The 16,904-nt window shown below is 35.4% G+C and overlaps 1 protein-coding gene across 2 annotated transcripts in view; it reads right to left on the reverse strand.

Moving 5' to 3' along the window:
* Window positions 1-5,476: 5,476 nt before the first annotated feature.
* Window positions 5,477-16,904, reverse strand: part of KIFAP3 (kinesin associated protein 3) — a 184,772-nt gene continuing 173,344 nt past the window's right edge. Inside the window, exons 20-21 of one of the 2 annotated variants that reach the window (XM_078077942.1) lie at window positions 9,880-9,948; window positions 5,477-5,929 (exon numbers count right to left, since the gene is read on the reverse strand). In XM_078077942.1, coding sequence (XP_077934068.1) covers window positions 9,903-9,948 — 46 coding nt within the window. In that variant the 3' untranslated portion in view covers window positions 5,477-5,929; window positions 9,880-9,902. The remainder of the gene's footprint in view (window positions 5,930-9,879; window positions 9,949-16,904) is intronic. The other variant, XM_036097963.2, reaches the window with a different exon arrangement.

Consider the following 16,904-nt stretch of genomic DNA (forward strand, 5'->3'; position numbering starts at 1 on the left):
GTGATGTTCACATTAAACATTTCTTTTCATGGTTAATTAACTGCAGGGTTTCTATATTGAGTGGTCATGAGGATCAAGTAAAAGTTTTTTTTTTTTTTTTTTTTGACACTGCAAAGTCTTGTATATTAGACCTCTGGTAATCAAAATATTTCTAAATGCCTTGAGAAATCATGATTTGTAGTAACTGATAATTTTGCTAAGAGATGAATTTAAATTATTCGCACTTCAGAGTGGTACATTGTTTTCCATTATTCTTCATTTAGGTAATAACTCTCATGAAATCATCATCTCTGTGTCTACAGAAGATATTTATAATGGTGATAGATGTGAGGAGAAAGTAAGGAGGTTTGAGGAAGGCATAGTACTTGTGATTTGGAGGATTTCTATAGGCCTTTGGATATATCCTTCTCTGGCAGAATTTATATTGGTTATCAATTGCCACATCACAGACCATCACAAACTTAGTAGCTTAAAAAACATGACATATTTTTGCTCATGAATTTGCAGGGGTTGGGCAGGGCAGTTCATCTTGGCTCATGTGGCCTCAGCTGGGGTGGCTCGAGAGCTGGGGGCTGGAATCTTCGGGAGGTTTATTCACCTCTAGCAGTTGACTGGTTGGTTGTCTCCTGGGTCCTCAGCTCTGGCCACCTACTGCAGCCCCTACAACATGGCCTCTCCATGTTGCTTGGCCTTCTCACATCATGGCAGCTGATTTTAAGAATGAGCATCCCAAGAGAACAAGGCAGAATTGAAAGGGCTTTCTTTGACTTAGCCTTAAGTCTTTATGACTTCTGCTTAACTCTATTGGTTGAAACAGTTAAAAAAAAAAAAAGTCCACCCAGGTTCAAGAGGAAGGGACATAGATTCCATTGCTAACTGGAGGAGTATCAATATTACTTTCTAAGATGAGCATGTGAGGTGGAATATGTGGGGGTGGCCATCTTTTGAAAATACAACTTGCCACATCAGCCCAAAACTCAGAAACTTAAAACAATAGCACTTTATTATTTTTCACAAGAAGTCAACTTTCTGTGATTGACCGGGTGGTCCTTCTTCTGGTCTTCCTTGAACTCATTGACAAGACTGCGTTTTGGTGACATGTCAGCTCAGGGAGGAGGTGTGCCCTAGATAAGACAGCTGAGGTGGCTGGGCTTCTCTTCCAAGTTCTCCACAGCATGTCAGTCTCAGGGAGCAAACCACAAGGGCAAAGGCAGAAGTGGCAAGTCTTCTTGAGGTGTGGGCCCTAGACTCATACATCATTTCTGCCACATTCTGTTGGTCAAAGCAAAGTATTATGTGAACCCAAATTTAAGACGTGATTAAACAGAGTCTATCTGATGATGTGAAGAGCTGAAGAGTATCATGACCACCTTTTTCAATCAATACATATTGCCTTCTGGCCACAATTATTAACATTCTGTTCACATGCAAAATATGCTCACTTCCTACCCCAAAAGTCTCATATCATTATGTCATTAGGCTCTGGCTTGAAGTGCAAGATATCATCATAAGATCATATTCAGGTGGGGATGAGGCTTTTGGGGTGTGGTTTTCAGGTTCTCCTCTAGTATGGTTCCCCTTGATTCAGAGACTTGTGAACTGCAAGAAGTTACCTGCCACCTTCCCTTGTCCACTCCCACCCAACACCCAGTGGTTAGGACAGGGACGGATAATCACCAAGGATACTCTCATTCCAAACGGGGAGCAGTGGGAGATATGCAGAAGTTATTGGTTCATCAGAAATCTAAAATCCTGCCAGGCACACATGCAACCTGTAAAGTTACCCTTACTCTGGGGCCAGGGAATGTTCGTTAGTTAGGGCCATTTATTGTTAAAAGTCTGAGGACAGTCTGTTTCTTGGAAGGCATTTTATCTCTTTTCAGGATTCTTATGGAATTTTTAATTCATTTTTCTCAAGAATTTTTCTAGATTACGTCAAGATAGACGTCAAACTCATTTTTAAAAATGATTACTATATTGTAGGGAAAAATCCATTTTAGCTCAGAGATGTTTTCTTCTATTTTGGCTATTGGTCCTGTACCTTTTAATTCTTTAAAATTTTATTTATTTATTTATGTATTTATTTATTTATTTATTTATTGGAGAGGTTGGGGGGGGGAGGGAGAGAGAATCTTAAGTAGGCTCCATGCCCAACACAGAGCCCAGTGCTCACGGGGCTCCATCTCACAAGCCTGAGATCATGACCTGAGCCAAAATGCTTAACCGACTGAGTCACCCAGGCTCACCATTCCTAACCAACCAGCCAAATGTTGGTGCTCTGATTTTTACCTTCTCTATTATTCTTATTTAATCTACATTCTTGTCCTCTGCCTTCTTAGAGAGCTTCTTGACTTTTTCTTCCAGATTACTGATTTTTTTCAGTGTTATTTCTTTAATGCCTCTCTATTTCAGGCAAGTCTTTATCCCAAACAAGTAGGGAGGTTCTGCTGTATTCCAAAGAGAACATAATATTGAAGCCTAATGCATTATCACTTCAGTTTAGTAGACTTTCAAGAACTGGCTAGAACATATATGTGCGATTTTTTGATATCTGAGGAGATACCAGTATTTTCCACATTCCCATTACACTAGCAACAAAGACACAAAAGACCTAACAACTCACCTCGCTGAAAACCTCAATGTATCTTCAATGATAGAATTTGGGAAAACTTGCCAATAACCAAGACAGGTGGGTAGATTTAGAAAAAAACCTCCAGGTAACACTTGGAAAAAAGTAGGAAGTCAGTTTATATTTCTCGTATTCTGTTTCATGACTGAAGACCAGACAGCTAGTAAAAACTAATCTTGTTACAAGAAACAAAGACTCTAAAAGCAGGCCTTCAGCTGGTTTGAAGAAAAACCATTCTTTTCTGTGGGACCTTCTGACAATCTGGCTGAGACTTGTCCTAAAGATTCTTTGCGTACTCCTGGTGGCATGGAGCAAGCCCCCCCATGCAAGGCCAAGTGAGAGCCTTCTGACGCCAGCTCTGATGGTAGTTACAACAAGTAATAGTGGTAAGTTATCTTGTGCCATGTATGTCATGTACCATTTCTGGAGCTTCTGTAAAGTCATGGTAGAATGTATATTTTCAGTTCTCTTGTGCTGTGCAGAAGTAAGTAATAGGTACTTAGCCTACATTTGGAAGGGGATAGGAAAGGGTAGAGAGTGTCTTCTTCCCCAGGTCCTGACTGGACACAGTGGTGGCTCTCCCATGTGGAGGGCAGCGCTAATCTAATGAAGATGACCAACATAGATGCAGCAGGGAGGGGACAAAGGGAGGAAACAGAACATGAGGAAGCTATTCCTGGCCCTAAGTGAGAAAGCACCTTAGGGAACTCTCAGAGCAAAAGGCTCATGAGGAGAAATAATTTCCAGCTATACACCATGGCCTAAGGCCATGGCAATTTAGTTATTAAAGTAAATGTGACTTTAATTTGCAGTCAAAATTTAGTGGGGCCAGGATATTTGACTTATATATATATATATTTCTAAAAGTGCCCAAGGCCAAAACGTTTTGTTCTCTGAAGTATGTAAGAATTTTAGATATTCTTCCTTATTCCTTTAGTAAAATTTTCCTTCATAAATAAAGATAAACCAGCTCATGCCTGAGTAGAAAGTTCATAATTTCAAAATTTTTGAAGTCCTAAAATAATGAAAAAAAGTATACAGGGAGAGTGAGTGTGCACGTGAGCCTCAGTAAGCACAGCCCTGGAAACATTGTGAACTGTGGGTGACATTCTTCCTAAAATCAGCTTACAGTAGTATGAGGGAAGTTATGCTTTAGAATGTTTGCTTTATCCTTCTATTAATGTCACTTATTCCCAGTGTTTATACTTTGTATGTATAATAAATAATAAGGCAAGATATTTAGTACTGAGTTTACTGGATTGGAAACGTGGAGACAGGTCATGTACTGACCAAATACATAAGCTTGGGCAAGTCTTTTCATCTCTCCTGGCCACAGCTTTTTCAACTGAAAGAGTATGACAGGATTTGGCATCAAAAGCCCTTTCCAGCTTTAATATTCTGTGGTTAAAATGGAAACTACGACAAATGAATGTATACTTTCAGAAAGATCAGTTAGGCTGTGAGTTCAAAGACACAAATCGTATCTTAGATTCACGTATTCCCTAGGGGCATATATACTTCCTGATACATAGCAGGTAATTAAAAAAATCTGTTTATGATATTTAAAATTTTTAAGTGTTTGGTCTCTCAAATACATTGATAGACTGAGTTATTTAAAAGGCCCTTTCCAGGGGCGCCTGGGTGGCTCAGTCGTTAAGCGTCTGCCTTCGGCTCAGGTCATGATCCCAGGGTCCTGGGATCGAGCCCCGCATCGGGCTCCCTGCTCCGCGGGAAGCCTGCTTCTCCCTCTCCCACTCCCCCTGCTTGTGTTCCCTCTCTCGCTGTGTCTCTATCTGTCAAATAAATAAATAAAATCTTTAAAAAAAAATAAAATAAAATAAAAGGCCCTTTCCAGCTCTATTATTCTATGCTTAAAATATAAATCAAGCCAAATAAATAGTGTAGTAGATCACTGAGGTTTTAAAATTCAAGGACAGGGCGCCTGGGTGGCTCAGATGGTTAAGCGTCTGCCTTCGGCTCAGGTCATGATCCCAGCGTCCTGGGATCGAGTCCCGCATCGGGCTCCCTGCTCCTTGGGAGCCTGCTTCTCCCTCTGCCTCTTTCTCTCTCTCTCTCTGTCTCTCATGAATAAATAAATAAAATCTTAAAAAAAAAAAAAAATAAAATAAAATAAAAAAAATAAAAAAAATAAAAAAAATAAAATTCAAGGACAGAAGTCTTATTTTTGATCTATGTATTCCCTTCAAAGCCTCATATAACTCCTTCCATAGCAGGTGCTCAAGGAAATATCTCTAGATTACAGTTATTTATTTTGCTTTGTTTGTCAAGTATATTTCCAACGCTGTAACATTAATGAGTTGCTTTCAAAATTCATTATTAATTATGTCTATTTCTTACCACCCAGATCTTATAAAAACAAGTAAACAAATGGGAAACAGGTGAGAAAATTATTCTGTTCCTTAGTTTTCCTCAGTGAGACAGCTTTTCCATATTTTAGATTTCATGAATAATAAAATCTAAAAACCCAATATGAATCTAGTTTCATGTGCACTAACAGATGTCTCAGGTTTTCTACCTAAAATCAGAAAGACAAGAATTCAAATTGCTGAAGAGACTCTACGCATATGTAACATAATCTATGGCACATGTTCCATTGTTAACTGAAAACTAGTTCACTTTGGGAAGCAACCCTGAAAAGGCAGATGGCATGGAAAAAAAAAAGGTGATACTCTTTTTATAAATTTTAAAGTAGCACACATCACATGAAATACTCAAGGGCTTACAAGGGGGGAAAAAGGGCAGGGAAAAAGAAAATTCATATGCACCCTATATAAGCATGAAACTCCTAATGAAACACATTAAATAGAAACACATGACTTTCGCTAATTCGTTTGTACTTTATCCTTCTTTTTAATAGAAATTAAATTAGTCACTTAATGTACATAATGTAGTGTTTGTTTTCCAGTCTGGTTGCTTTTCAGCATTTACTTTTGTGTCTCTTTGAATAACATGGGAAATGTTATTCAGCATCAAGATGCAGTGAACAGTGTCAAACATCAACTGTACTTAACAGAGGACAGAGGGATCAGAGTTAATTTGTAGCTAACAGCATGGAAAAAAAAAACACAGACCCACAATAATATCAACATGCATTATTAGCCAAGATTCAAAGTTAACCCAACCCACACAGATTTCTTCTAAGTTGAGAGTACACATGGAAAGGTGTGACTTTATCGAGATCCATAGCCATAGTAGTAGGGTTCATCAGGGCGGAATCCATAAGCTGTGGCAGGGCGTCCAAGAATACCAACTGATTGGCCAAAGCCATCCATTCCAAGGCTGAAAAGAGAAAAAGGAATGATATGTTATATTGTTCATCACCCATCCACAATGTAGGCCAAGAGGAGGCTGGGAACTTTACACCTCCAGGATTCTCTTCCTAGCAGCAAAAGTGATTTATGTGGCTATCATTAGGCCTTTTTCTTGTGTGTGTTTGTATACACACACACATATATATATATGAAATATACACGTATACGTTATGTTATATATATATAATATGTATAATATTAATATAGCCACAAATATGTGCATAATAAATATTTACTTCTAACAATGTGTTAAAAATGTTGGAAACCTCTGTCATCAGGTACTATTCAAGACAAAGAGGAGGACAGATCAGAAAACTTTTAATAAATTACATTCATATATGGCTTTTATGCCAGAATATGAAAAGATTTTATGTGCTAGCAAGTATCAGTAATACACTGCTAGGGAATAATAAAACTAAAACTGTAGTAAAATGAGTTTTGTTATTTATAATAAGATCATTTTTTCATATGAAGATATAGTATTATTAATAAGGACACACATTTTGAATTTTAGCAGTAAATTCTCAATTAGGGCCAAATCATACTATAAGCCTAAACTGAAAGAATAAGACAAGGATTTTTACAATATTTAAGTTAGCCAGATTTGATCTGCAATTCTTCTCTGACTCCTCAATAAAACAAAACAAATAAATCGTACATGTTTCTTTTGAATGACAGCAAGATAATTATAAATTTTGTTTCAGTTTATTCTATGGAAATAACAGAAGCCTAAAGATAACTTTCAGAGTTATAAAGATATTTGAAGCATGTATAAACTTTACTCTAAAAAATTATTCTTTCATTAATAAATTTAGAAGAAAATCTGTTCTCCAAAGCACTTTTTAAGGATCAGACAATTATCCAACACTTAGCAAAATGACAAGAGATTTATCTTGCTGGGCAAAGACGGAAGCTATGACATGCTCATGCATAGCTCATGCAGTGAATGCTAGTGAGCTTATTTCCAATCAAAGGAAACAATTTATAACGGAGAAACATAAACTTCGAAAAAATAAATATATTTAAATGTTTTAAGATTTCAGAGTATACTAGATGGAAAGATACTTTTTCTTTATCAGCAAAATCTCAATATGATTAAAAATTATATAGGCACTAACTTCCTCTCACAACTCAAAATAAGATTAAGTTAAAACACAATAGAAGTAACTATTAAAATGTTAAGGTTTTAAATAATTTGTGTAAGTATGTGCATGCATGGCCATGTGTGTACTGAGATAGGACTAAATACTAAATGTAAGTAACTATAATACATATAGGGCATATTATTCATGTAAATCCACGGCTCAGGGTAATGGGTTTTCTGAGATATAAGTTTTACGTTAGCACTTGTTAGTGAGTGATCCTGAAGAAAACAAACTTTTTGGGCACCTTCTAAATAAAAAACTGTGTTTATTATTCCTAAAAGTTGGTTGAAATTTTTAAGTCTGAATTTTATTTTGAAATGGCAAAATATAGGCATGTCCTTCCTACTTTGGTCTCCTGGGAAGAAATTTTAATTTTATAATGAAGGGAAACATTGCTCTAGAGGCAGCTTTAAAGAGGTTTCAGAAAGTAATGCAGCCCATGAACTCAGATACACCTTATCAGTTTAAAATTAGAGGAAAAGTTGGCTGTTGACATTTTTCTCCTGAAGCACTAAGGCTAACAAATACTCATGTATCCAAACAACTCTCAATTATGTAAAGGTTGATTGTATAGCTTATGAATTTCAACTCCTTCCTTTTTCATCTACTTACTGCCTGCCTTTGGACACTGCTTATATTTTTTAGCATCTCTTCTCAGGCTGAATAGCAGGAGACTTAGGTTGAACTCAAGTTAATTTTGTCTTTCTCAATCTAGAGGCTTTCAGGAATTTGGGAACAAGAGGCAAAGTAGATCAGTAAAGAAACATGCAAAGGCACCTTAAAAACAGAACATCTTACAGAGGAACTCACAACAATAGTACTGTAGTTCTATCTAAAAGAAGAAGAGAATCCTCAGAAGGGAAACTGTCAGCCATGTTGGCACAGAACAAGATGCTCCTCAGAGGCAATTGTTGGTAACCAACCCAAGCAATTCCTTGGGATGACCTATAACACTATAAGGAATATCTGACCATTTTGGCAGGCTCGTCCTCATTGAGGAATGGGTCTTAAAAAAGGTTCTGAGAGGTCATTGTACATTCAAACTGCAAAACTGTATTTTATTTCTATGACTGATAGGCAAACTTCCGATTATCGTATTCCTATGTGGCTTGACAATGGAAAAGGGTAAACTTAGACATTAACCAATCTGCCTGATGTAAATTGACAAATGGATATTCAGCTGTTTTTTAAAAAATTTGTTAGTCACATTGTTGGTAAGAACTGGCACCCCCAAGTCAATTAAAGTAGGATCAAACCTTGAACACTGATGAGTTTGAGTTTCTGAGCCTGCAAGTTTACTGTAATAAAGTTCTATTTATGCAGTCAACAGTTCACCCAGAGACATCTGTGTGTTCAGGCCAAATTTTTTTGAACTTCCATAGATATCATTTGGGAAAACAATTTAAGGAGAAAAAATAGAAACTCTTAAGATGAGTTTTTCTGTAATTATCCATCATGTATCACAGATGAACTTGCTGTTTAAAGAAAAGAAGGTCTGAAACATTATGACCAGTTTGGATGGTGCTTTGATGTAAGTCCTCGGTCCTTTTGTATTATGAAAGATCACCTATATCTACACAATTAATATCTTTTAAATAAAATTCACTCTGAAACAGATTAGCTTGATTCTTTAATCTCTCATTTGGTTCTAATATAGAGGTGAAACTGGACTTTTCAGGATGCTGAAACCTGCAGATAGATATTCTTTTGGGATATGGGGACATTTGTTGTACTTTCTTCCTTGGAATAAAGATGTAGCCTTGTTAATGTTGAATCTGGTTCAAAATGAGGAGAGTCAAATAGTGAGTTTTCCTTTAAGCAGGAGCAGATAGATTCTTTATGTAAGGGGTAGAAACCGTGACTGTAAGAGGGAAGTGTGGCAGCAAAAATTCTGCTTTCTTGATCCACTAAGGACTTAGAGCACACGGTACAAAGGCACTGGCGGGCCCTCACTAGGAACCCCAAGAACCCAGGGAAACTGAGCTCTTACCCTGTGTGACCGTTCTCCTTCAGATGAGAGTTTGTACATTTGGCTATTTATACTGGAATTTAATCTAACACTGCATGTGTGTCTCCATATGTACATATTTTCTTCCTGGTACTCCTAACCTACACAGAAAGGGTGTGTCCCTCTAGATCAGAATATACCACTACTAGACCACTTTTAAAATAGGACTATGTAGTCTCATTTAACCATCATCCTCAATGTCTAGATATCATTTTTTTACCTTTAAATTAGCAAACATAACAAAATGCAATCTCTTCTTAAAATTATATATTTCTAGTTCAAAGAAAATGGTTCCTGTTTGTTGTGAAAAGACAACCAGGAAAGGTAAGGCCCCCCAAATCCTTCTGCTACTAAGTTTTATGTCCCAAGAACAGTGATTTGGGGGTACCTAGAAAGGAAAATGACAAATTCTTCATGAGTAAAAAAATTATATTTAAAATTCAACAACAAATATAAAATCACATCTAGATTTTATCTTTAAACAAACATTTGGAAATCTAATTAGCATTCAGCAAGCAGGAGACAGAATTTTCTATAATAGTGACAAGGCTTCAAACAAATTTTTAACAGCATTCATTGTATTTCTAAACTTGCAGTAATTCAGAGAGGGGAGAAAAAGAAATCCAGGCATGACAAGTGATACTTCACATGCAGCACATTACAAAGGGAATGGCAGCCAGTAAAGAATCCTAGGCACTCTGAGGCTCTTATTGGACTTCTGTGCCAGAGTTGACATTCCTGTAGAGAGGGAAGAAAATCACCTACCTCTAGCTGTTTGTGAGGCTTAATTAGTGCATATTTGTAAAGCACTTTGAAATCCTTGGATGAAAAGTGCTGCATAAGTGAAAAGTATTATCATTATTTTATTAAAATTAGGTAAAAGCAACACAACTCTTTATCTTCATTGAATTCCCAAGTCAGCAAAATGAATGCAGAGCAAATAATGAATATATTAGAGGATGTTACAAAAAATAAATAAAAAGTAAATTCAAGCCAAGTTCTCTTATCATAGGTTCAAAGAATCTTTGACTTGGAAACATTTTTAGAAATAATCTAGACTATGCTTCCATTCACAACATCCTTGACCGGGTCTATTGAATTCTTTGCAGAACATCTCCATAAATGGGAATGCTCACAAGGCAGTTCATTCCATTTATGGGCCCATCAAACTATTAGAAAGTTCTTTATCTTGATCTGAAATCTAGAATTACCCTCTGGAACCACAAAAGAAATCTAATTCTTCTTTAATATGGCTATTTCACAACTTTCATTTAATCAGTCCTCATGACATGCTCTCTAGAAAGTTTACCATCTCATTTGCTAACTTTGATATTTTTCAATTTTTATCTTAAAATGAAGAAGTGAAAATAATGTGATACTGTACTTATTATGTGGTCTGAAACCAGCATAGAATATAATGAGATCCTGTTTCTAACTCTCTAATAATGTAGGCTAAAAATGCATTGATCTTAAATTTTTCAAGGAGTCCTTACTACAAAATGGCTCACATTGAATGTGTATGTGTGTGTGTAGTTGTGTGTCTGTGTATACACATTTTCACGTTGAATTTCATCTTTTTGGTTTGGGTCTTTCTTTAGGAATTCTATTCTCCCTAAAATAAAAACCTTTATGACAATATTTATATTTATAAATATATTTGTATTGATAGAGGGTAGTGATTCTTATTAACTACCTATCTTTGTGATCCATAGGATAATACTGAAGGCTGGAATTCTTTTGGGATTATCAAGTGAAAGGACTTAACATAGGCTAACTTTCTTCAGAGGAAGCCTTCCAGGATATTATAGAGCTGCATGAAATGATCCTATAATAGCTTTCTAGAACAGTTCATTCTTTTTATCAATTGCTCCAATATATTGATCATAGAATCAAAATCAGTATTTTTATTTTCCTAAGATTATAAATTGATCATCAGAATAATTTCAGCTTAACTATAATTTGTCATGAGAAATTTAGTATTATGAAACTGTAGTAGTGCAATGTAATGGATCCTTTGTATCTGTCTATCCATCCATCCATCCATCCATCCATCCAAATAGTACATGAGTTCCTACAATGTGTTATGTATAGTGTTGACAGTCAATGTTAAAAAAAAAAATGTGGTACTGGGAAGGCAATAATAAGACATGGTTCTTGACCATGGATTGGAGGCAACTAAACATGGAACAAAATTCCCATAATATGTTGTATTACCCTAGTACATTTATAAATTACTACAGAAGAATAGAAGAGGAACACATATTTAATATAAGGTGAAAGTATATTAGAGGTATGTATATATTGTTACAAACGAATCTAGGGTGCTAGAAAGTCTTTAAAGAAAATACTTTTTTTTTTTTAAAGATTTATTTATTTATTTGAGAGAGAGTGAGCGAGCAAGTGGCAGGAAGGGCAGAGGGAGAGGGAGAGAGTCCCAAGGAGACTCTGCACTGAGTGCGGAGCCCAATGCGGGGCTCAATCTCACGACCCTGAGGATCATGACCTCAGCTGAAACCAAGAGTCGGACGCTTAATCAACTGTACCACACAGGTGCCCCGAAAATACTTTTATTTTAACGCATCTGTCACTTCCTGACTATATCTATTTTTATTTATATATCTTTTTACTTTATTTTCTATGAAAGTATAAGTACCATAAAGGGGTAAAGACTGTCACTGTCTTATTAATTGCTATATCACTAGCAGCTAGCTTTGTATCTGACATGGAGCCGTCGTTCAAAAAGTATTTTATTGTATGAATGGATGAATCTAAAAGGACAAGCAGGACTTCAGAGGTGAAGAGAGAGAACTCCTAATGTGGCAGCCTGAGCAAGAGAGAGAAGGAGCTAAAGAACAGCAACTGGTTTGTTATGCTTAAAGTCTTAGGTTTATAGTGAAAGCAAGTGGCAGAAGATAAGGCGAGAAATGGAGGTTAAGACTAGATTTTGAAAGCTCTTCATATGCCATGCTAACTATACACTTTTGGAGAGTTGTCTCTGCTTTTTAAAAATGGGAAAAACTTACTTCTGTGTTTTACCAAGATAACTGTGGTAACTACGGGTGTTAAGAGACAAAAGCACAGGGAACATTTAAGAGAATTTATGGCTGTCCGTGTGTGAAGTAATGAGAGCCTGTAAGGTAACGGCAGAGGTAACAATCAAATATGCTACCTTTCCTGACAAAAATGGTATCTTTTCTCTTTTGAAATGGGTTTTTTAGTTATACTTTTACCATTTTTTTAAAAAAGATTTTATTTATTTATTTATTTGCCAGAGAGAGAGAGAGAGCACAAAGCAGGAGGAGCTGCAGGCAGAAGCAGGCTCCCCTCTGAGCAGGGAGTCCCATGTGGGACTCGATCCCAGGACGCTGGGACCATGACCTGCCCTGAAAGCAGATGCTTAACCAACTGAGCCACCCAGGCGTCCCTATACTTTTACCATTTGAGAATGAAGGGAAAGAATTTCAAAACTGGCTGAAATTTTAGAGGTTATAGTTAATTGGAATGAAACAATTTTGTCCCTTTACTGTACGCTTCATCAAATAACTAAGAGGCTGTGGTATTCCAGGTAGATGAAATCAGACTGTAGAAGTAGTTCGCCTTTGTATTCAATAGGTAGGGCTGAACTATTCTGGCAGAAGAGAACATTTTTTATTGAAATTCTTATACATAGTAACAAGAGAAGTATAGATAGAATGAGATGCCTATAAAATTATACCTATCATTAGATGTCTTAAATTGAGATCTAAATGCTTGTAATTTATAAACCAACCACTAGATGGAGAGCTTGTCTTATCACTGAGTACGATTTACAAAGTTTTAAAGCAAGTTTTATCAAATTTAAACTCTTGAGCATATTTAACATTGACAGAATGTGGTTTCCATTGCTTTCTCATATACTCAGTGTTCTCCTCTTACAAATGTGAAATAATTTAGTTAGAGCTAAATAGGAATATTCACATGCAAAAAAGTTTTGTGAATGTGGGGGCCTATGAAAATGGAAGATGCTGATCATCTTGGACATGGAAAGATGTAATGCATGTGCTTGTTAAGGTACTACAACTATACGACAACTTCTAAAATTTTCATTGAACCTGTCAAAAGCATCTTGTTTCTATAAATTTGTACGTAATACATATTTATTTTAGGTTGCTGAAGGGTGTTACTTATTGAACTTGAGCCTTTGTATTAGTGAGTAGATGAGCACAATTAAGTAGTCTTTTGATGAGCTTTACTGATATATATCAAGTTTAGCTGTCATTTTTCATTGTTTTTATTCTTCATCTTTTATATACATGAGTATCAATTTTCCTTTTATTATGATAAAACTAAATGGCTAATGAATCTTAAAGAATCACATTTTAGTGAAATCAAACCAAGTAATATTTTTCCAAAAATCAAGGGCAAGTGATATGAGCAGTGGGAGGCTGTATTTAGAGCATTCATCTGGAATTTATTAAAAAAAATTTTTTTAAAGACATCTGTCAGTTCTAAGGGGGTATATACCACCTTGGGGACAGATCCTTTCAATTTAGTTACTATACTAAGATGCTTCAGATAAAAACTAATTTGTAGTAATGATGGAAGAAGCATGTGTAAAATAGTCACTGATTTATTCCAAATGGTAAAGAAATTCCATTTCACTGATGCTCCTCTAATTTCGTTTAATTCACACTTCTCTTATAATGCATCTTAATCTGTTGTTTAACCCATCTCCAGGGGCTATTTTATTTTTTTATGTGGAGATATTATAGTTGGCACTTTTTCATATTATACCATTGCATGAATTTTCTAAATTCCTTTTTATTTTTAAAAATGTTATAGTGTAATTGAGACTCTTCTATTAACTCTAGTTCTTGGGCATCCTCTCTTACTGTTGTTCCTGACAATTCATCTTCATGACAGTCCTTTCTTCATGAGCTTTACAATTTTTTACTGTGTTCAACTTCAGGTTTTTTAATTTATTCATTTATTTTTGCCTGTCTGTTGGCCCTTGAACTTGGAAATATTTCTACAGAGAGGTTCTGTATTTGTTTATATCAAGACCCCAGGAATCCCCGGGGTCTTGTCCTGGAACAATTTTAAGGATAATTTCTTGATTTGGGGTTCCCTGAATTAGATGAATAAATTCTGAACCCACTCATGCACATTGAGAAAGCTTGTGATTTCTCTTTCCCTTGGACGACTATCCTCCTAACCTAGGGTCTTGGGGCAGAAGATAAGTTTTTGTCACTTTTCCAGGCTTGTGAATTAAGATTATCTAGTCTTTTTTTCAATGATGAGAAAAAGGCAGCCCATGGAAGTTCCAGGCTTCAGGGAATTCAGTTTCATTTTCCTATACTATATAACCTATATCTAGTTCAATATATTCTTGTGGGTGGTTAGTGTGTGTGACTTGGTACATTTCTTATCTTTGTGAATCTGGCCATGAATTATAAATTTTTGTTACATTTTATCCATCTTTTCTATATATCTATATGGGGGCACTTCTAAGCCAGCTCAGTTTACCATCTTGCTGGAAGTCCTTTCCATTTTACTCTTATTATTCTGCCCTGCACATTCAAGAAAAGAATATATCAACCTTGTACTCCTGTGACTCAGAACTGGCTTGCTTGAAGAGAACAATGACTTGAAAGAAATAATTGGAGCCATGAGAAGATATTTCCTTTTTCCTAATTTGTAGCAATTAACAGAAAAAATACTCTCATAGGTACCTAATGGAAGCTGTCAGATGTGATTATCAAGCTGAAGTGATATTTACTCAAAGCTATAATGGTCTCAAACTTTCTATAATAATTCTTTTAATGAAAGTATACCATCTAGTCATCTTTAACTTACATTTCTTCAATTAAGTGCAAGGACTTCGTGAAACTGGCAGTTCTATAATATCAAGCAATGCCTCATTTCATACCACCAAATGTTAAGGGAACTTACTGAGCTGCTTAAGTAACCCCTAGGTCAATAAACTGAGTCATTAGCACCTCCTTTGAATAATTGTTTGTCTGTTACTGGTTCAACATTTATATAATCTGTCATAATACCTTGGTTTTTTAAGGTACAAAAATTACTGCTGTAGGCTTAAAGTAGAGAATATAACATAAGTAGCAATGTTTTCACAGTGATAGTTTAACCATACTGTCTGGTACTGAGTGAGTTAAAGCCTGAACACCACAGCTAATTACTATGTAATGCTAACCTTAGTTGCTGGTTCATTTTGAGACTCTTTAAAATATGAACTGTGTATTTTACCCCTATGCACTCTCTTAATGATTTGTTTTTTTAGACTGAAATCACTTCCAGCCATCAGTTATACTCTTGGTCTCTACATATGCACTTCTCCAAGCACAAATATTTCTTTTTCCTATTGGTCTGCCAGCCCTGTCAGAGCAAATTTCACTTTAAACTAAATGCTATGATACTTAAAACCTCTTGGATTACTCAGGCTGCTAGTGTGATCTATGACCTTCCAAGAATGACAGCTGAACTTTCCAATTTGCTTATACTGCTTGGGGAACTAGAAAGCACATGCCAAATAGGAAAATGTTTCTGATGTTGAACAGAGAGAAGTTCTTGTTGGAGGTGGGAGCAGGAGACTATTAAGTACTGAAAAATACTAATAAGAAATGAAAAGAAACTAAACATGCTGCAAAGTCTAAGACCTTGAGCATATTTCAAAAATTAATACTAGTACTATAAACTTTTCAGGCTCAGTTACTGTAATTTAAGCATCATTCAGACTCTTAAAGTGATAATATATTACCAAAATGAACAAGTTCAAGAGATGGAAGAGAATCTAAAATTATCATGAGTACTATGCAAAATGGACTATATCAACTCCCCACCTTTCTTTATGAAACAGACAGAAATCTGACATACGGACACAGAGTAAATATGGCTATCTAGCATGAATGCAATATACCACTCTCTCAGAAATAAAAAGTTAACATTAAGCTTCTGTTAAAACCTTGTCTGACAAATCCTTAAATAAATAGTACAGTTTGAGGATATTTTGATATAGTTTTAAAAGCTTTCACTTTCTTTTACTACTTTACATAAGAGGTGGATAAGTTTTTGTTATAAAAAAACCAATCTCAAAAATCTTATCAAATATAAGAAGCTTAATGTAAAGTTTCCAATTTATGTCATAGTCTACTTATTCGTCTCAATAATTTTTAGGCTAATAAAAATAAAATGCTGGTTGATAAGTAAAGACTTATTTTGGTACCTAAAATCAAACCAAGCGGTATTTTTCTAAAATTGAGGGCACAAGTATGGATAATAGAAACTATACTTAAATAAACTGAAAGTGAATAGCTAAGCATGAAAGTGTGAAAATTTGATCCAAAGTAATATTTATAATATTAATTATACAACTAAAATGCATTGCCTTACATTATTATGATATTTTAAGGCATCTATTTTGGGCAGTGTTATATAAATACTTTCAGCCACTAATTCAGTAATTTCAGTAATCACTACAGGTCAGATAAATATTTCAGTTATTTAGTGTCCTCTAGAGCATTAAAAATCTCAGTATACTGTAGAATATTCAACATTGCATTTTATCACTAGAAGAACAGGTACTAAAGTAAATCTCTACTCTTAAATTTCATAAGCTCTCTTGTCCTTGAAAATACATTTGTTATATTATGGGTCTGCAAAACCAAAACAAAAATGAGTTCACGTTCTACTTTTGTCTAAGGCCAATTTTAGATTGTCAAGATATGGACTGATTGAAGTCATTCTGTTTAACCAGACTGTAATCTTCTGATGACAAAACAAGGTATTTCTGT

This window comes from Halichoerus grypus, chromosome 7 (genome assembly GCF_964656455.1).
Source record: "Halichoerus grypus chromosome 7, mHalGry1.hap1.1, whole genome shotgun sequence".
Taxonomy (NCBI): domain Eukaryota; kingdom Metazoa; phylum Chordata; class Mammalia; order Carnivora; family Phocidae; genus Halichoerus; species Halichoerus grypus.